At 47.8% G+C, this 20,208-nt stretch overlaps 1 protein-coding gene across 2 annotated transcripts in view; it reads left to right on the forward strand.

The window, feature by feature from the left end:
- The window catches only part of RNLS (renalase, FAD dependent amine oxidase), a 58,428-nt gene extending 44,239 nt beyond the window's left edge, over positions 1 to 14,189 (forward strand). For both annotated transcript variants that reach the window (XM_030951669.1, XM_030951670.1), the window contains 3 exons: positions 5,398 to 5,571; positions 10,332 to 10,507; positions 13,922 to 14,189. In XM_030951669.1, the coding sequence (XP_030807529.1) occupies positions 5,398 to 5,571; positions 10,332 to 10,507; positions 13,922 to 14,113 (542 nt within the window). In that variant the 3' untranslated portion in view covers positions 14,114 to 14,189. The remainder of the gene's footprint in view (positions 1 to 5,397; positions 5,572 to 10,331; positions 10,508 to 13,921) is intronic.
- Positions 14,190 to 20,208: the final 6,019 nt, after the last annotated feature.

Below are 20,208 nucleotides of genomic sequence, written 5' to 3' on the forward strand. Positions count from 1 at the left end.
GGATGGAGCTTGGAGCAGCCTGGCATAGTGGAAGGTGTCCCTGCCCATGGCAGAGATGATTTTTAAGGTCCCTTCCAACCCAAACCAGTCTGTGATTCCGTGATGTTGCAACCTCCTCCTGCACTTTCTGGCAGAAAGAGCGAAAAGCCCAGGGTGAAACCTTGATCACTCCAGTCAGTTCCTGGCTGTTTTAGCAGCTGGGTTTATTTTTGCCTCCCTGGCTCTGTGTGGGAGGCTGGGCTCCCTCCTGCATGGCATGGTGCCCGTGCTCCCAGCCTGCCAGCTCCAGCCTTGGCCCTGATGGCATCTCTGGGTCCTCTCCTTCCCACAACACCAGTGAGGCAGCGAGGTGACATTAAAGCCCTGGAACAGCAGATAAAAGGCCCTGGCTGTATTTATTGAGTGTTACAGATAAGTAATCCACTCTGCTGTCAGTGTCTGCAGAAACAGCAAATAAAGTATACATGGCCCTTGCTTTGATGTGATGAAATCTCCAGAGGACACTCACTTCAGTGGCGCTCACAGTGCAGCTGGAGCTGTCTTGCAGTGGAAAATACAAGATTTTCATGTCTTCATGCATTGCTTTAAAAATATCACTATGGCTCTATGCTGGGCAATTCTGTGTTCTGAAAGCTTGGGTTGTTTTGTTGTTTTTGTTGGGTTTTCTTTTTTCCAAAAGTGTTATTAAAATCATCGTAACCGTTTTTGTTGGAAGGGGAAAAGTTAATAGTTATTTTGTGGTTTCATACCCAGCGTTAAAACAACAGTCTGGTTTTCATTTAAACCAATAAAAGTATGGAAATTCAAAATGAAGGTTCTCTCCATGTCCTTAGATCAACTTGTTGGCCTTGCTGAAATGCATAATGGATGGAGCAGGGGGAAAACCTCAATCCTACAACTCTTAGCTTTGTTTTTGCACGTAGCTCAGCTTTTTTTGTTGCTGCTGGATTTCAAATTTGACGTCACTTTCTTGCTTGTCTTCTCGAGCTATAAAAACTTCCTCCATTTGGTAAATGTGCAGCTGCTTAGAACCCAGTGAACCACAGACTTTTTTTTTCTTTTTTTGAAGAACCTGAGCAGTAGTGAAGGAAATTAGTTGGCAAACACACATCAGTAATTGAATTAATGCACTTTCAAATGTTGGGGTGTAAATGTGACTGCTGGGGATGATGGGTTTTAGTCAGTTCTGGTTTATGGTGTGACCAGAAAGAGACCAGAGGCACAGCTGGGGCACAGAAAACCCCAGCCAGGAGCAGCTCTGGGATGGGGTGCTGGGGGATCCCCATGCCCAGGGATGCCCTGACGTGGCCTCAGTGCCCTGAGCCTGGCCAGGGCTCCAGGGCCCTGCTGCTTCCAGCCTGTGGGTTCCCTCCCAGCTCTGGCTTAGCCTGGGGGTCTGGAGGAACCTTTTTTTCACAGAAAGTGGTGCTCAGACCTTGTCAGGAGCTTTGGAGTCCCCATCCCTGGAGGTGTCCCAGGAAGGGCTGGAGGTGGCACTCCGTGCTCTGGGCACAAGGTGGGCACTGGGCACAGGGTGGGCTGCATGGGCTGGCAGGGATTTTCCAGCCTCGGGGATCCTGTGTGAGCTCCTCTGGGGTTCACATGTCACCAGGTGAGCAGCCTGTCACTGTCCCCAAACACCTGCAGGTGCTGGGCACTGCGGCAGCCTGTCCTCAGCCTGGCTGTTATGCCATCTCCCCAAGGCTTGGAAAAGTCACTTCTTCCCCAAGCTGTTCCTTCCCTGGCCATGGGAATGAGCTGTCCTGGCTGTTTACAGCCCTTGGATCTGGGAAGTCCCAGCCCTGGAGCTGCCTTCCCTCTTCTCCCCTCTCCTGGCCTGCCCAGCTGGGCTGGTGTCCCTCCATCCTGCACTTCCCCATCATCCCCTGGCCAAGCACCACCATGGGTCTGCTTACACCTGACAAAATCTCAGTTTATCCTCAATCCAGCTATCCAGCATCCATCCTTGTTGCGGTGCGATGTAATAGCCTGTCTCAGTATCCCAGTTCTTTCCCCAGATGTGCCAATCACCTCTCCTTTCCCCTGCCTTGCCCCCTTGCTGAGTGCTGTCCCTCAATCTTGGCATTCCAGAAAGGGCATCATGTGATTGGCAAAGTTCAAAAGATGCCACTCAGCCCTGGGGACATTGGGCCATCCAGGTGTCATTTGTCCCCTGAGACTTCGCCCCCCACCCTTACCTGGTTGGTGGGATCCCTACCCCTTCCCTCCCCCTCTCCCTGTGGTTAAAAGACACACAGCCTTGGGGTTCGTGGTTCTGTTGGAGCTGTTGCTGGATTCAGAGGCCTGTGAGCCAGGAATAAAGCTCTGGATCCAAACCCTCCAGCAGAACCGACTCCTTTCCTTCACCTTGCCTTGAAGCCTCTCGGCCAGAGGTAAACCTGAGCTCCTGCTTGCCTGGACTTGTCCCAAGCGCCCAGCTGCAGCATCCAGCCAGCCAAAGGTGTCTCTGAGGTGAAACCACCACAGCTGCCACCTTTGGTCAAGCAGCAAGGGCCAGATGAGCCCAGGCATGTTCCATCTGGCTATATTGGTATTAAATTCCAATATTTTGGCACCCAACGTGCGGCTGTTCAACCCTCCAGCCCAGAGACATCCTGGTGACCCCTGACACCTCCTCAAGCTGGTGGAGGCAGCTCCATAAGGACATGGTGGCTCTCAAACCAGGTGCTTCAGAGCCAGCTGGCCACCCCAGCTCTGGCACCACTGAATGTTCTGAAGGTTGTACCTGCTCAGGGGCTCCCTGTAATAAAACTGGAGCAAATTCCCACCCTGAGGAGCAGGGAAGCTCAGCTCCATTGCAGGGAATTTTCAGGAGGTTTTGTTTATGTTCCTTTCCCCAAGGGATAAGGAGTAGCCAGAGCAACCTGGACAAATTGTGGTGCACTGTGGGATTTTACTTTACATGTGCTTGTTTATAGGACTTTTCTATTCTTTTGGAGCACAGCAAGGATGTGCAATGCAGTGTGGTTATTTGTGGTGGCTGTAAGGAGGTGGTGATGGACATCTGGGAGCCCAGCTGGGCACAGCTCCTTCCTGAGAGGGGACAGGGGCTGGCTTCTGTGTGGGATCTGTCCCCTGGGCTGGGCTTAATGTGTTCAGCAGCAGCTCTGTGCCCTGGCTGGGCCGGGACAAGCCCCAGGAAAATCTCTGCTGCTGCTTGGAGGAGAGCCCTGGGATGTTCCTGGGTGCTGGCACCACGTTAAGCTCACAGGAACTTAATCCAGGGAACACTTCCAGCAGGGAGGGATGGGCAAGGTCCTCTCCTGCTGGCATCCTTTCCTCCAGGGCAGCCCTCCAGCCTGCCCCACAGCCCTGCTTAATCCCTGCCTCCCCCTCCAAGCCAAGAAATCCATCCACATCCCTGTCCTGAGGGCTGCAGGAGCTGCAGGGAAGCTGTGGAAGAGGATGGAGGTGAGACAGTCCCGAGGAGCCTGGGTCAGCCTTTGAGCAGCACAGAAATTTGGGATGGAAGCCAGAGCCCTGCCTGGGGCGTGCCAGGCTGCTCTGGGCCTTTGGCATGGCACCCAGGAGCCCTGAGTGCCAGGGGAGGAAGAGAGCAGAGTGACCTTGGGGTAGATCCTTCTTGGGAAGATCTGAGTGCAGGGGTGAGAGGCAGCTGCACCCCTCAGCTCCTTCTCAGAGGGAGAACTGGAGAGGGAAGGGGAGCTTCTTCAAAGCCCTTCGTGCTCAGCCAGTCCTGCTTCCTCCCCCCCCACCACCTGCCAGATGCCAATTTCTCCTCCTTTCCTCTCCCCAGGTTTTGTGCCTTGGTCAGTGTTTCTTTCTGCTCTCCCCATTGCTCTGGTCCCCAGCATATTCGTGGGGAAAACGTGAAAAAAAACACCCCAAGTTTTTTCAGTTTTTATTTTTTTTTTCCTTGGGGGCATTTCAGGGCAGGTTTCTGGTGGGATTTGAGGTGGAATCTTGTGACAGTGTTCACAGGGGTTCTTGGATTGGGGAAGAGATGAGCATCTGACTCCATGTTGCAGAAGGCTTGATTTATTGTTTTATTATATATATTACATTAAAACTAAACTAAAAGAATAGAAGAAAAGGTTTCATCAGAAGGCTGGCTAAGAATGGAATAAGAAAGAATGATAACAAAGGCAGCTGTCTTAGACTCTCTGTCCAAGCCAGCTGACTGTGATTGGCCATTAATTAGAAACAACCAACATGGGCCAATCACAGATCCACCTGTTGCATTCCGCAGCAGCAGATAATCAATGTTTACATTCTGTTCCTGAGGCTTCTCAGCTTCTCAGGAGGAAAAATATTAAGGAAAAGAGTTTTCATAAAAGTTGTCTGCGACAGAACCTGACTTGTGATCCTCTGGTGTGCTGGGCATTAGGTCAGACTGGTGGGGGAGACCCACCAGGAGCCCCTCAGCAGGGAGAGCTGGCAGGCCACAGTGCTGTGCCCTGAGTTTGGTCAGCCTGCCCCATTGTGGGGTGAGCTGTTCCTTTCTTCATGCATCATCAGCTGAGCTGTTGTCTCTGCTGTGTGCTGCTCCAGCTCGCAGGAGCCTTGGACATCCATCCAGTCACAGGGAGAGAGACATGGGACTGAACTCCACAATTAGCCAAGCTGGTGGATTTCCCTGTGGCATGAAATTAAATAGTATTTGAATGCTCACCGTGGGGCTAATGCTACTTTGTGCAGCTTTTTATGAAGATTACGAAACTGCAGCAAAAAGCAGATCTTGCTGTAATTAGAAGATAGAAGAGTTAATCATAGGGAGGAATTAGGATTCATGCTTGCTCTGAAATTTTCTAAACTGCTTTAAAATTCCTTCAGCTGAAGGAGCTGAACTTCACTACAAACCTTTTGTAGGCTGAAGTGTGGTTTTCTTCATTCATTTGAATTGCAGCACAGAAGTCACAGGGCTCTTCTCCCCAGAGGTTCAAGAGGCTCTGAGTTCATTTTGTTGATATGTGAAATAATTTTGGTGCTTGTCGAGCCATATGACCATTTACTTGATGTCCTTGAGGCAAGCCAAGCATTTTATTGTTTTTTATTCACCCTTTGAGACAAGATTTGAAACAAAAAGTCACCAAAATCATCGAAATTTGAAGTTAGAAGGGAGAGCTGGGAGATGAACCCCCAGCAGCTGGGGGAGGGTTGTGTGTGAAGGACACACTCCACATAATGCACCATTAAAACTTCATGAAGAGATGTTCCAGAAAAAAAAAAAAACCAACAAAAAGAAACCTAAAAAGCACTGGCTTAATATTAAATTCTTAGTTTTAGCAGTCTGGTCATTTTCAGGAAGGAATAATCAGCTTAACCACAGCATTCCCATATTTAATGTTCTGAGCGGAGAGGGATTGTCTGATTTCCTTTTCCCTTTTTTTATTTTTTTTTTCCCTCTTTTCACAGTAATTAATGCAAGTCAAAAGCAGCAACTGGAATCTGTGAGCTACTCATCCCGTTATGCCCTGGGACTGTTTTATGAGGCTGGCACAGGGATTGCTGTCCCCTGGGCTGCTCGCTACATCGCCGATAATCCCTGCGTGCGCTTCATCTCCATCGATAACAAGAAGCGCAATATAGGTCAGTGCTCCCATTATTCCCCTTAAACACAGCCACAATGGAGGGTGCAGAGCATGAGAAATGCTGTTTAATTGAGTGTTGCTGTTCTGAACAGAGGGAGTGTTTAACTCCAGTGTTTAACTCCCGGCCGCGGCGGATGGCGTTTCATGTCGCCTTTGGCCTGTAATGAAGCGCACAATGAGAGCGGACTGGCCCTCAGAAAATCAGCCCCCAGCACATGGTTTATGTTACTGCCTTTATGAGACCAGTGTCAGGGGATTGGAGACATCAAAATGTTGCTATTCCAAGAAAGAGCTGGGGTTCCTTTGTTTAAACACTGGTCCATGCACTCACTGGTTTGTCTCCCGTCACCCATTACTCTGCAGCTCCTGCTCTCTCCTCAAGGCTTGGAAGCAGGAATGACTTGGGTAATTGGAGCTGCTCAGCCCAGTTCAGTCAGCCAAGCTGCTTTTGTGACCAGGGAGAGCCCCTGAAATGGCTGCACGTGCTCAGCAGGGCTTGGAGAATATCCCCCAAGACAGACCCTTCTCCTGTCTTTCTGGAGGATGGCAGCTGAGGAAGTGTGTGTTTTATTTATTAAATGTGTTTCACCTGCCAGGAGTGGGGTGGCATAGAATAGCTCAAGAAGAAAAACTGGCAGACCAATCAGAGTCACAGAATCCAGCATGGTTTGGCTTGTGAGGGACCTTAAGGACCCAAAGTTCCACCCCCTGCCATGGGCAGGGACACCTTCCACCTGTCCAGCCTGGCCTTGGGCACTGCCAGGGATGCAGGGCAGCCCCAGCTGCTCTGGGCACTCTGTGCCAGGGCCTGCCCACCCTGCCAGGGAACAATTCCTAATTCCCAATATCCCATCCATCCCTGCCCTCTGGCACTGGGAAGCCATTCCTGCTTGTCCTGTTCCTTCATCCCTTGTCCCATGTCCCTCCCCAGCTCTCCTGGAGCCCCTTTTAGGCTCTGGAAGGGGCTCTAAGAACTCTCCAGAGCTTTCCCTTCTCCAGGCAGAACACTCCCAGCTCACTCAGCCTTTCCTTGTAGGAGAGATTCTCCATCCCTCTGTGCAAGCACAAATTTGTTGTTTGCCCTAAGAATTTAGCCTGTTGATCTGAAAGGAGTGAAAACAAAACAGAAGAATGGCTGGACTGGCCAAAATAAGGATGTAGCTATCCTGCTTTCTCCAGCAGGGACTTAGGTGAATATGTGAAAAAAAGAGCCTAAGGAAAGCCAAATACAGAGTGATCTTTTGTTTCTCTGGCACGGTCTCCTTGTTACTGACAGCGTTCAGCTGGAGATTTTCTTGCATCTGAGATTCTGTTGCCATTGTTGTGTTCAGCAAAAAGTACCTGATAGTTAATAGGACCTACTGATATTATCCTTACCAGTGTCAAGGAGGAATTCACCCATACTTTCCCCACCTCTCTACACATGTGGTCTCAAAGCCCCAGCACCAAGAACAGCAAATATGGAACTGTGATGGAATTATCAGACAGCTTTGCTGTCTCCAGATGCAATTGAACCAAGAACAAAGCACATTATTTGGGGCATATTGTTAACAAATACATAGAAAGTACCAGAACATCAGTGTTGACACATACCTTTCTCACTGAAAATTTCCCTTGAATTGTGGGAGAGTTCTGTTTATATGAACAAATTTTTCCAAGAAGAACAAATTGTGTATGTGTGTGTCTCTTCCTAGGAGACAGGCTTTAGACAGCACAGGCAAGGGAGGTTGAGTGTGAAATTTATTTACATGTGAAGTCCTGCAACCAAAACACATGAATAAAAAGTTCCTTTATGCTTGTTTCAGCACACATGCAAGTATTTTGCATCTGCATTTTTCTTCCTGTGCTTCTTCTGCCCTGCAGAAGATTTCAGTGGGAGGCACAAGAGCACCTCGCTGTCTCTTTTAACTCCACTCCACTCATCATTTTCCCACCTTTTTGTTCTCCAACCTTGATTATTTGGACTCATCTGAAGAAGAGGATGGTGACAACCACAAAGTAAACATTCAGAGAAAGCAGAATTGCTGGGTGAGGCAGCTGAGATCTTCCAGGGCAGTCATCATTCCCAAAAAGCCATCACTTTCTCCAGTTGTTTCTTCACCTGATGTACCCACAATTAATGGAGGCTTATCTCAGCCTCACTGCCACCTCAAATAGCAGCTTTTTAATAAACAGCCTTGAACAGTAGAGATCCAGAGAAAATAACTATAGCTGGTAGTTGTCCCCTGCAGGAGGTTTGCAGCTGGATGATCCTCAATCCATTTTATGATCCTATGAGCTTTCTGCTGAGGGACTCAGAGAACATCTCCCTAAAGCAGCTAGTCCAGCCCTCAAAGGCCAGCAGCAAAGGCTGTTGGAAGCCCAGACTGTCCTTGTCACTTGTCTGAGGCGTGGCAGTCCCTGCCTTGACTCAGTAAAGCAGAGACATCCAACTCGTGGGCGTTGCACCAGTGAAACCCAAACCGGCCTTGTTGCTGTCATCACGCAGGATTTAATAAAGAAATTTCCCTGATGCCACCAATTCCTGGTGTAACCAGGAGCCTCCAGGAGGGAAGGCTTTTCCCAGCAGCTGAGGATCCCAGCTGCTGTGGGCAGAATCCCATGCCTGCCTGCAGAGGTGATGTTACGTAAGGAGAGCCCACCAGAAGCGTGTGCTGAATTCCCCGTGTGGCGTGCATGAATATTAAACACTTTGTGGGATTGGCTGCCTCAAACACCCCATCCATATTTATACCAGGTCGGGGGGGACAGTGGGAATTCTCCAGCATCAATTATTTCTGGAATACTGCAGTCTTTGCATCTCTCTGCATTCCAGGAGGACTAAAGATAGATGACACATCAAAGGGGAAGTGGTTCCTTTCTTTTGCTCCAGGATTGTGGGGTTATGTAATTTAAAGGGAAGATCTGCCTTGCAGGTTTTTTGGCATTGTATAATTCCTGAGTATCCTATTCAATTTTGAAATAGAGATTCCATTCCTTCCTGAAATACGAATTTTTAGGAAGATGAAGGAGTTAAAGAACTGTTTAAGTTTTTGCCTTGTTAAGCAGCTGGTTGTGTTCTAATCCTCTGCCAGCCCTGCCTGCCTTCTAGAAAAATAATCAGAAACTGTTGGTAAGGCTAATGAAATGCTGGGTTTCTGAATATGAAAAAGTTAGTGCCATTCTTTCCATGACTCCTCCCAAATGTGCCTTCTCAGGGAGTAGATTTTACTCCAGGGAGAACATGGGACCTTAAGAACCACAGGGATTTCTGAGGATAACTGGGGAAGCTCGCTGGCCCTCCTCCCAAACAGCAGCATGGCATTTTGAAAGTGACCCTCCACCTCTCTTGCTTTCTAGGTGTAGTAAAGTTGGTCACTGTAAAGTTGATCTTTTTGAACTTTTAGGTAGGGTTTATGAGGCCTGCACATTGATTTCTCTTTTGGCACTGTGTGAAGCCTCCCAGGGAGCAGGGATGCAGTTCCAGCCTGTCCAGAGCTGCTCTGCTGCCCTCCACACTGACCCAGCAGCATTCCCTTCTTCCAGGGTTTGTTTGGTTTGGGAAAACCCTTCCACTCCTGCTACCCAGGACCAGAATGGGGCTCAGATGGCAAAACACATCTCCCCAGGAAGCTTACAAATCCCTGAGGGTCAGGAAACAAATGCATCACGGTTTTTATTGGGATCCGTTACGGCTCCAGGTTTTGGGCAGCAATGTGAGAAAAATACTCAGTGCTGTTCCCCTAAAATGAGGAGAACACTCCTGTGGGAGATGTGTGCCTATCACATCCATGGACAGTTTTCTGCTGGAGACCAGGTTGTGACCCTTGGATGACCCCTGAGCACTCCAACAATCGCTTTGGGAAGCTGGAATGTGTCATCTTCCCAGAGGGGATCTCTGGCTTGAGGAGCTGGAGATTTCTTCAGTGGCAGGGCAGAGATAAGGAGTTTATCAAGCTTAGTGCCTTAGAGCCAGAATGGTCAGCAAGTGTTCAACCACCTCTTTCTTTGTGGATTCCTGGGTCAGAAAACACTGGTTTGCTGGAAATAAAATCTTCTGAGAATGTGCTAGTCCAAACAAAGTTCTAACCAGGAGAGGCTTCCCAAGGAGAGAGTTGCTGGGTAAGGGAGTGAGAAAGAATCACTTAATTGAACAGCCAGCTCAGCTGAAATGCAGCATAACCCCATATCCTTGCTCCATCCTGCTCATTGGGGCATCCAAAAATCCCCTAATCCAGGCAAATTCCCTGGCTCCTGGTTGTTAGACCACGTCTGTAAGGTGACAAGCCAACATGCCAAGGGGACAGGAATCACCTGCTGCAGAGAACCTGCAGCCAGCCCCAAATGTAACAAAGCCTGGCCCTTTCCAAGTCTGCTGGGATCAATGTCAGCACTTGAGCTATGATTTCATAAGATGAGAACTTATTTTTGTGATAGGACAAAGGGTGATGGTTTTAAACTGAGGGAGGGTCAATTTAGATGAGATAAAAAACACCAATTTTTTTACAGGGAGGCCCTGGCACAGGTTGCCCAGAGAAGCTGTGCCTGCCCCTGGATCCCTGGAAGTGTCCAAGGCCAGGTTGTTGCAGAGATTGTCCTCCCTGACTTGTGTTGTCATTCCACGTGCTTTTCTCCCATCTGGAAGAACAGAGTGGTACCACAGATATTTTTGTTCTTACTGACTCCCAGTCCAGAGGCACAATTGTCAGCATGTGTGGAAGGCAGGTATGGATGAGCAATGCTTCAAAAGCACCTCTCCTCTTCCTTTCTTTCTTCCAGAGTCTCCTGAAATTGGGCCCTCGGTCGTGGTGCACACCACTGTGGCCTTTGGCAGCGAGCACCTGGACTCAGACCCTGAGGAGGTGCAGCAGATCATCCTCAGCCACCTGCAGAGGATTGTGCCCTCCCTGCCTAAGCCAAGCAGCATCAAGTGCCAGAGATGGAGATACTCCCAGGTACTCAGCTGGGAGGACCTGCTGGGGCTGTGTTTTCCATCCCCAGGGAGCAAGAGGAGAGGGGATGGTTGCTCAGTATCCAAAACAAATTCCTCCAGGCAGCCATGAGCAGCATCCAGGGCTGGCCAGCAAAGCCAGGTCATTTTTAGCCATTTTTTAACATTGTGGGCCTGGCTCAGCAGTGAGTTGTGCAACTCTCCTGGTAAGCAGGGGTAGGAGCAGTGTACAGGAAGGAAGTAAATCCCACGTAATTCGGTGGGATTTTCACTGGTATTTAAAAGTCATGACTCCATACATCTCTGTACATCCAAAAGTACGTGGTATTATCAGCAAAATTCCCACCCTGCCACAGAAGAGCAGAAGTACAGACATACTAATTGTTGTTATTTGATTTGGCCCAGCTCAATTTAACAGAATGTTATGTGAAAAGGATTTTAAAGTAAACTACCTAAGGGTAATAATAGCAAAATGTGCATATTTTGCAGTCTTCTTTTAAAAATCCAAGGAAATTGTTGGCAATTTCCTAAAGTACTGGAGTGTATCTCCATGTTTACCCAAAGCCTCTCAAGTTAATTTACATTGGTGAGTTTGAACGTGGAGGTTGATGCAAAATATTTACTTTTAAAGCAGTCCCCTAAAAATTTTTCCTTTTTTGAAGTTGCTGTGGATGGCTGTTGTGGAGTCTGTTCATACCCCTTGATCTGCATCCAGTTTGGGAACCTGGTCTGGTTAGCACAAAGTTTATTTTTCTGCAAGTAAAATACTGGTGGATTGCAAAAGCAACCTCAGCACGGGTATTAATACTTATATAAAACCTACAAAAAATGTTGTGTGTGTTCTCTAAGTTCCTCTTTATCAGTTATGGGGGTTTTTTTTGGACAAACAGGTGTCACTGCTAAGGTTCCCTGGTTGTGACATCTGACTTTTCTCCTGCCTTACCTGCTGAGAGCTGCTGGTGCTCACGAGAGATGTAGGTGAGAGGGGGTGAGAAGAGTTGGATCCATGTGGTGTTCACATTCTCTGAAAAAATGCCTTTGCCCAGGAGTTTTCTCCTGGGAAGCTGAGAAGCCTCAAAGAAAAGGAAAACAATTCTTATCTCATTTGCTTCTCCCGTGTTTTGCTCATGTAGAATGTGTTTTAAAATTGTTTACCCAAAAGTAATTGCCTAATTAAATTCTTGTGTGAGTTGTTTTAACTCATTAGCCAATTACAGCCAAGCTGTGTCAGGACTCTAAAAAGAGTCACAAGTTTTCATTATTATCTTTTCAACATTCAGTAAATATTTTTTCTGTGTTCTTTATTATAGTATAATATAATATTCTTTAATATAATATAGTATTCTTTAATATAATGAAGTAATAAATTAACCTTCTAAAAACATGGAATCTAATCTAATCTAATATAATATAAACAATTATATATATTATATATAATTATATATATTATATAATATAATGTTCTTTAATATAATAAAGTAACAAATTAACCTTCTAAAAACATGAAATCAAATGCATCATTCCTGCCTTCATCAGGGCAATCCCTGCAAATACAATAGATCCAGCTCTGGAAAGGGTTCCCAAACCCCATCCAGCTCCTGCTTCTGTTGCTGCTGCCAGCCAGGGCTCTGAGTCCAGCAGCTGCTGGTGCCACAGGAGGAATTATCACCAGCCTGTAATTTGGTGGATGAATGTCAATATGTCTTAGGTTGCAGATAAGTCCGTGTAGGTCAGATCCGTTATCTCAATAAAGAGATCTCTAAAGCCACCCTATAAAATAATCACTGCCTTAATGAAATATCTGGGGCAGAGCTCCCTCTTTCTGCTAAAGCTCTCTTTACTTTCAATTATAATAAGCTGTTGCCCCAGAGGCCAAGGGAACTGATAAGATGGGTGCCTGTTTCCCCCGACTCTTTTAGTTGGGATTTATCCTGCTCGTTAATTAAATCCAGCTGTAACATCCTTCACATGGCCAAACACAATCCAGGGATTAAAATGCAGACATTACAATTATCCATGGCAGATGAGGGATTAGGACTTCCAAAATTCTACTGACACTACTTAGCAGCACAGCTGCAGCTCTGGATCCCCTTGCTCTAATTATGGTGGAGGCACCATTAGCATTCAGAGCCAGCAGCTTCCCAACCCACCGTGTGTCTTTGGCACAATCAGTTTCTATGGAATTGCTGAGGCTGGAAAACACCTCCATGATCTTTGACCAAATACCAGGAGGGGTAGGAGCTGTTTGGTACAGCCAGCACCAAATAAACACTGGGTAGCCAAAGAGAAAGGACACTCAAAAAGGACTGTTTCTGCCAAGTCTTTCTCCTTTGTTTGTACTCAGCTTGATCGGTGAGAAAAATTCAGGAATAAATTAAGTACTGACTTAAAACTGGTCTGAGGGAGAAGCTCTCTCTGGATTTGCCATATCTGGATGGACTCCTCTGTTAAGCTGAACAAAGTGTAAGGGGTTACAACTGTTTTTTTCAGCTAATTTCCTCCTTTGAAAAGATGCTAACACCCAGCAGCAGAAAATGCAGCCAGCAACATAAATGTGGGTGCTTTGCATGGCAGCGGCAGAGAATGGCTTGGCAGTGGCCAGCTGAGGGTACATCTGAATCAGTGGGAAAATCCCTGGATTTAGCAAGATTCCTTGGAAGCTGACAGTCCCACGGGGGGATACAGAAATGATTTACTGGGTGGAAATCCATGGAATGATCAAAAGAAAATTGTAAGAGTATCATGCTTTAGCAGCTTGGCCAGCAGCAGGAATTCCTGCATGCAAAGGGTGCTCAGGCCTTGGCAGGGGCTGCCCAGGCAGCTTTGCAGTGCCCAGCCCTGCAGGTGTCCCAGGAAGGGCTGGAGGTGGCACTCAGTGCTCTGGGCTGGAGACAAGGTGGGCACTGGGCACAGCTGGGACTCCATGGGCTGGCAGGGATTTTCCAGCCTCAGGGATCCTGGAATTTTGTGATCCAGAGACAGGAGGTTGAACCTGTCTGGGATTTTGCAAGCCCCACTTTGCTAATGTGAGATCACCCTCACACCTTTTTGGATCTCAGACAAGTCATATCTATTGAAAATAAAACACAACAAGCTGTACAGTTTCTGAATTTCCACACACAATCAAGTTTTACTCTAATTTTTCAACTCCCAGAAGTAAGTATTTTACTGTGATGCTTTGATAGTTAAAGTTTGGATTTACCTTTTGGAGTGGGAGGCCAGGTTGGACAGGGCTTGGAGCAGCCTGGGATAGTGGAAGGTCCCTGCCCATGGCAGAGATGATTTTTAAGGTCCCTTCCACCCCAAAGCATCCTGTGGTTCTGTGATGTGCTTCTCAGGAGCTCAGATCTTTCTGGTGTGAAATTCAGGTAAATGAAATACTTTCTCTCCCCACTCCCTTTATGTTTTTCATTCTCAGGTTACCAGAGCTGTGCCCAATTGTCCAGGACAGATGATTCTTCACACTCAGCCTCTCCTGATCTGTGGGGGTGATGGATTCACTCGCTCCAACTTTGATGGCTGCATAGAGTCTGCCATGAGCCTTGCAGAGGCTGTGAAGCCTCATTTACAGCAATTTCAAACTCAGGCTGCTAAAATTCCTCCAGATTAATTATGAATTTTGCTGTGATGGATCGAATTTGAGTTTAACATCAACATCATCTTGCAAAAAACAAATAAAGGAAAATGTAGCAGTGCCCTGGAATAATTATTTGGATGGAATTAAATTGAATTTTCCAGGATCTGGTGCTCAGAGTGGTTACTTTGATTAAAATAAGACTTTCCCTGGCAGAGGCACAGAGATCCAGCACTCTTGCCAGGTCTCCTGATACTTTTACAGCCCATGAAAATTATGTCAAGGAGAGGAGCCTGACTTGAAGCAGCACAAAAATCCATGAAACTGCAGAGTTTATTCCTTGGAAACTCCTTATTTTCTCCTTGTCCTAGTGACAGGACAAGGGGGAATGGCTTCCTACTTCCAGAACCAGGGTTAGAGGGGATATTGGGCAGGAATTGTTCCCTGGGAGGGTGGGCAGGCCCTGGCACAGGGTGCCCAGAGCAGCTGGGGCTGCCCCTGGATCCCTGGCAGTGCCCAGGGCCAGGCTGGAGCAGCCTGGGACAGGGGAAGGTGTCCCTGACATGGCAGGGGGTGAAATGGGATGGGCTCAAAAATTCCTCAGAAGTTAACGAAGAAATAATTTATTTATTCTAAATTGCATTTTAACTTGCCCTTCCTCTTCAATCACGTGTCACAAGTCTAGTACCTCTCTACCACAGCACTGAAAATAACAAAATAGAGCAGACAGGATTTAAACCATTAGAGGAGTACAATTCAGCCTCTGTTTTTCTTATTTTACCCAAATCTGACATCCTGTGTCGCACCAGCTGACCACAGTGATTTTCTGCTGCCTTTGGCCATTTCTTGTGGAGTATTTTAAGCGACACTAAGAATTTAAGACTTGTTAATTTTAAAAGTAGGCAAAAAACTGGATGTGAGGCATCTTTGGCCCAATGGTTGCTCTCTGAAGGGCTGTGATGCTTTTTCAGGGGGTTTGTATCAGCAGCAGCCTCTGACACCAGCAGTGTCTCTGACTCCTCCTTTCAGCAATCTCAGCTTTGCTCACCCTGATGCCTCCAAGCACCCAAATCACAGATCCAGAGATGATTTTTGAGTCATGAGTTTTTCAATTTGGAGCTTTTTTGAATCCTGATGAGTCTCAAATTGCTTCTTCCTCAGATCCCAGGATCCCCGAGGCTGGAAAATCCCTGCCAGCCCATGGAGTCCCAGCTGTGCCCAGGGCCCACCTTGTCCCCAGCCCAGAGCACTGAGTGCCACCTCCAGCCCTTCCTGGGACACCTGCAGGGCTGGGCACTGCAAAGCTGCCTGGGCAGCCCCTGGCAAGGCCTGAGCACCCTTTGCATGCAGAAATTCCTCCTGAAAATATCATGCCAGGCTACCAATTCTGCAGCATCCCTCCAGGATAAGATAATTTAGGTAAAACCTGCTTGAGTTTTTTTTTTTAAGGTGGAGAGGAAAAGTTGTTGGATGTATTCCTCTGGGCAGTGGGAATGCTGGGAGCAGGCAGATATGGAATTCTCACACAGGGTGATGTTTCAAAGAGCCCACTGTGTCCAGAAGGGTGGCAACAGAAGAGACTTGTCTGCTTGATTTCCTGTGATTTCCCCTGATTTTTGATTAACTGGCAGATCCATCCATTCCAGCCTCTCTCTCCTTGTTCCCAGACAAGGGGCATGGCTGTGTCTGCTCTCATCTGTGCCACTGCCTGAAGTGGGACTGGAGCCTTCCAGCCCCCAGACCATGGTGTTCTTGTGTTCCTCATCACAAGGAAAACCAGGCCCACGGCTTCTCACAGCCCTCCAGCTCCCGGCTGTGGTAACTTCCACCCAGGGAATATCCCCTGGCAGGGCTGGCCTGTGGCACTCTGTGCAGCCACTGCTCTTACTCTGGGATCAGGGAATGTGGGAACAGGGCTGCAATGGATGGCTCTGCCACCAAAAGCCACATCCATGCAGGGAAAATCCCAGGAAATCAACCAGACAAGTCTCTTCTGTCTCCAGAGACCTGGGCCGTGGTTTTATGCAAGCATATGAAAAGAATTTAAGAGATTAATTTAGTTTTGGAGACTCGGGGGTTTTTGTGTTGAGGTTCTTTCTTTTTTTTAAATTATTTTTAAAAGTCAGCTGCAGGTGGGAGGTGCTGCCCAGCTGAAAGCACCCCTGTGACCACACTTCCTCTTGCTGGAGGGGCAGCCTTGTGCTGGTGCAGCCCCAGACTCAGAGCAGAGTCTCTGCTGCTGCAGTGCCACCAGCATGGAGTGTGACACTGGCAGAGGAGTTTCCTCCTTGAGACAGTGCAGGGAAGAGGAACCTGACCTTGTGCCACCCTGACTGTGTCTGGGTCACCAGCCCCAGCCTGGCACCAAGGGCTCTGTGGCTGCCTGGGCCAGGGCAGCGTTTGCTGGGCTGCAAATGCCAGAGTGACCAGCTCCGAGGGGATGGTGACAGGACACAGGGAGGCTGTGACAGACCCAGCAGCCCAGCTGCTCCCAGGGGAGGACCAGGGCACTCTCTGAGCTCCTTGAGCCCCTGTGCAGAGCTTTCCCCAGAGCCAGAGCCGGTTTTGCCTCTAATCCATCCCCTGGCTCAGCTGTGCTGTCCCTAAGCCGCTTTGTGTGGCAGAGCTGCAGCCCTGAAATCACAGAGCCTTCTGCTGCTGCTATGCCCTGATCACTGCAGCTCCTCCCTGGCATCCTCCTTGGCATTTGTGCTTCATTCCCACTCTCAGGTGGCACCTCCAGGATCAGCCCCACGGGCACGGAGCAGCCCCTTGGCTGAGGAGGAGGAGGGAGAGTAACTGGCTTCATTTTCAAGAAGATCCAAGCAAAATTTCTCCCCTGGAGGTAAATAAATTGAAAGTGGGAGAGAGCTGTGGCTTGTTGGAATCCAGCATGCAAATAGCTCTCAGAACTTTGTAAGGCCAAGTTTGGAATTAAACACAGGATTTGATCTGAGACCTCAGAAAAGGTTTCCAAACTTAGGTGCTAGAAGGGAGAATGTGGATTTATAGTTTAAAGCAGAGGCGCCTTAAGTTAAAAAGAAGAAAGCTTAGAGTTTTTAAGATGTAAAAATAAAAGTAGTTACAGGGGTAAACAAGAAGTTTAGAATGCAGTGCTGTAGGTTTGTGTGCCATAACATGATTGGCTAAGAAAGCTTACACTGTAACATGAGCCCATAAGACAAAATATTCAAAGATTAAGTAAAAAACATAAATATCCTTGTTTTATTAGTCAATAAATCCTTTAAAAGTCTTGTAACTATGGGTCTTATGACCTTCTAAACCATACAATAAAGATGTGAGCCAAACTTACCCTTCCTACCTATGTAAGAGACAAAAAAAATAAACCACATTATCAAAACCAATTTAGAAGTCCCATCTCTAACTCATTCAAAAATCCCCATAATGGCTCAACCCCAGTGGAGAAATTTCATGTTGGGTAAAGAGAGTGCAGGACAGGGTGCTGGCATCTTGGAGGCTGTGGTAATGAAACCCCTGGAGACCCTTGGAAAGGCTTCTGGTCCTTTCCCAATTTTCATCCCATGGAAAAACCCAGCCGGGAGTGTGTGGCTGTCACAATGTCCTAGGTTGACTATATGATGCTTTAATTCCCAGTCGTCGTCTTCTGTTTATGCTCTCCAAAATTTTGCCCTGAACCAGGATACACCCTTGTCCCCCAACATCTGGGGAAGGGTTTTTAATGCCAAAGGCTCAACCCCAGTGGAGAAATTTCGCATTGGGTAAAGGGGTTGCAGGACAGGATGCTGTCATCTTGGAGGTTGTGGTGATGAAACCCATGGAGAGCCCTGGAAAGGCTTCTGGTCCTTTCCCAATTTTCATCCCAATTTTCATCCCAGCTGGGTGTGTGCGGCTGTCCCTCATCCCTGAACACCTGGGGAAGGGTTTTTAGTGCTGAGGGCTCACATGGGTTGAGCACTGGCTCAACCCCAGTGGAGAAATTTCATGTTAGGTAAAGGGGGTGCAGGGCGAGTTGTCATCTTGGAGGCTGTGGTGATGCTTGGAAAGGCTTCTGGTCCTTTCCCAATTTTCATCCCACGGAAAAACCCAGACGGGTGTGTGTGGCTGTCACCCTCATCCCCGAACCTCTGGGGAAGGGTTTTCAGTGCCGAGGGCTGTCACCCAGCCCCATGCGAGCCGAGCTGCGGGAAAACGAGCCCGTTCCGCTGTGCCCCTGCCGCCCGACCGCCGGGCCGGTCACGGGGCCGCTGCGGTCAACCGCAGCTCAGCGTGACATTATCTGCCGTGCTCAGAGCTGCAGCCCAGCCCAGCGGCACCTCCTCCCTCACCTGTGCCGGGCCCGACATCCTTCCTTTCTCAGCGCTATCAGCCGCTCGCATCTCCCCCGTGCCGCGGGCTGCGCAGCGAGGGCTCCCCGCAGGGATGCGAGCGCCCCGGGCAAGGGTTTGACCGTCCTTTTTCAGACCAGATTTGGGGGAAAATGAGTTTTAAAAACAAAAAAACAACGTGGTGGGCAGTCAGAGCTGGATATAGGTCAGCCTCTGTCCCGGCAGCTGGTTCCCGAGCCAGAGCGCAGGGAAAGGGGATGAGCTGGCGGGAGAGGAGGGGATGGGCCACTCTCCTTCGCTGTCGGATTATGTTCTTTTCTGACCCAGAGATGGGGTGACTGAGAGGCGTTTATTCTTTTATTCTTTATTCTATTATTCTATTAAACTTTTCATTCTATTTTTAGTCTTACGAGAAGAGTGAGATGATATAGGTGTTATAATTCACACCATCACAATCAGAAACTGTTTCTTAATTACAATACACTATAAGTGTTTCTTTATCTTTTACAATACACTATGTGTTTCTTATCTTTCTATCAGTTTTAGCTATGCTATGCTGTAAATACCTTAAAACTAATAATCTAAAATTACCCCTCATAAATCTTACCTCCATGTATCTTTCATAATTCTATTTCTTGAAAGTATCTAGTCTTATTTAGAAAACTACCTTTTAAAACTTGTTTCTAGATCTATTCCTCTCTTAACAATGTCTGTCTCACTCTATACTGTTTCTAAGTATAGAATAATATATATTGCATAACAATACACATTTCTTATCTCAAAGTTTACATACAAATATACACTATATGAGCATTCTGTTAAGTTTTAAAAATTTTCTATAAATCCATTTCCCGCACTTCTCCACCTTCTCCAGCACAGAAAATCCCGGGCTCAGCACTTCGAATTTAGCCAGGCACGGTCGCCGTTCCTATTTGCGGCAAACCATTCACACATTCCCCGGCACGGGAGGGTTGGAGCCTCGGGAACACGCCAGGACAAAGGGATTTTTGTTCTCGAGCTGCTCCCAGATGTGATGCTGCAATAGCCACGGGCTGTGCGCGGGTGTTGCTCTGTACAGGCAGAGCTGGAGCGAGTCTGGTCCAAATCAGATCATCAGCACCCCTCATCCCGGTCATTTGGGGTTTGCTGCCTCCCTCAGCGCGCCTGGGTAGCGCAAATCCCACTTTCCTTTGAATTAAAAGGCAGTCCTGGGGGCCAGCTTGGGAATGCAAGCTGCAGGCACAGCAGGACGGGAGCAAGTGTAAATAATCCCTGTTACACATCACAGCCCCAGCCGGTCCCTGGCCCTCGCCAAGGGACTCACCAAAGGATTTTTGAGCAGCTCTGGGTTGGGGAGAAACCCGGGGTTTCTGCCCCATCTCATTTCCACCCCCTGCACGGTGTGCTGGAAGTGGGAAGTGAAGCAGCAAATGAAAGGGACCCATCTGCACATGGTCCTGGTCCTTGCCTGAGCCTTTATCAACCTCCTGCTCTGGGTGGATTTCCTTTAGGTGTCCTGGGCTTTTCCCTTAGAACTTAACTCACAGGTAGGATTGATGCAGAGCGAGCAGCTCAGCTCCAGAGAGAGGAATTTAGTCGGGCAGGGAGAATTTCAGGAACAGTTCATGCCCCAGCCACATGGTCAGGAGATCCTTGTCCAAGGACAGGACATAATTCGAAGGAGTGCATTTTTCTTTGCTCAAATCTGCCTAAAAATAGGTGAATTTTCCTTTTGTGGAACTTGTCTTTTTTTATCCTTCTTGTCTGCAAGTATTATTTTTTAATTTGGCCAGTAAGAGAATGATCTTCTTTTGTATGGATAAT

This window comes from Camarhynchus parvulus, chromosome 6 (assembly GCF_901933205.1).
Source record: "Camarhynchus parvulus chromosome 6, STF_HiC, whole genome shotgun sequence".
In the NCBI taxonomy this organism is placed as follows: Eukaryota; Metazoa; Chordata; class Aves; order Passeriformes; family Thraupidae; genus Camarhynchus; species Camarhynchus parvulus.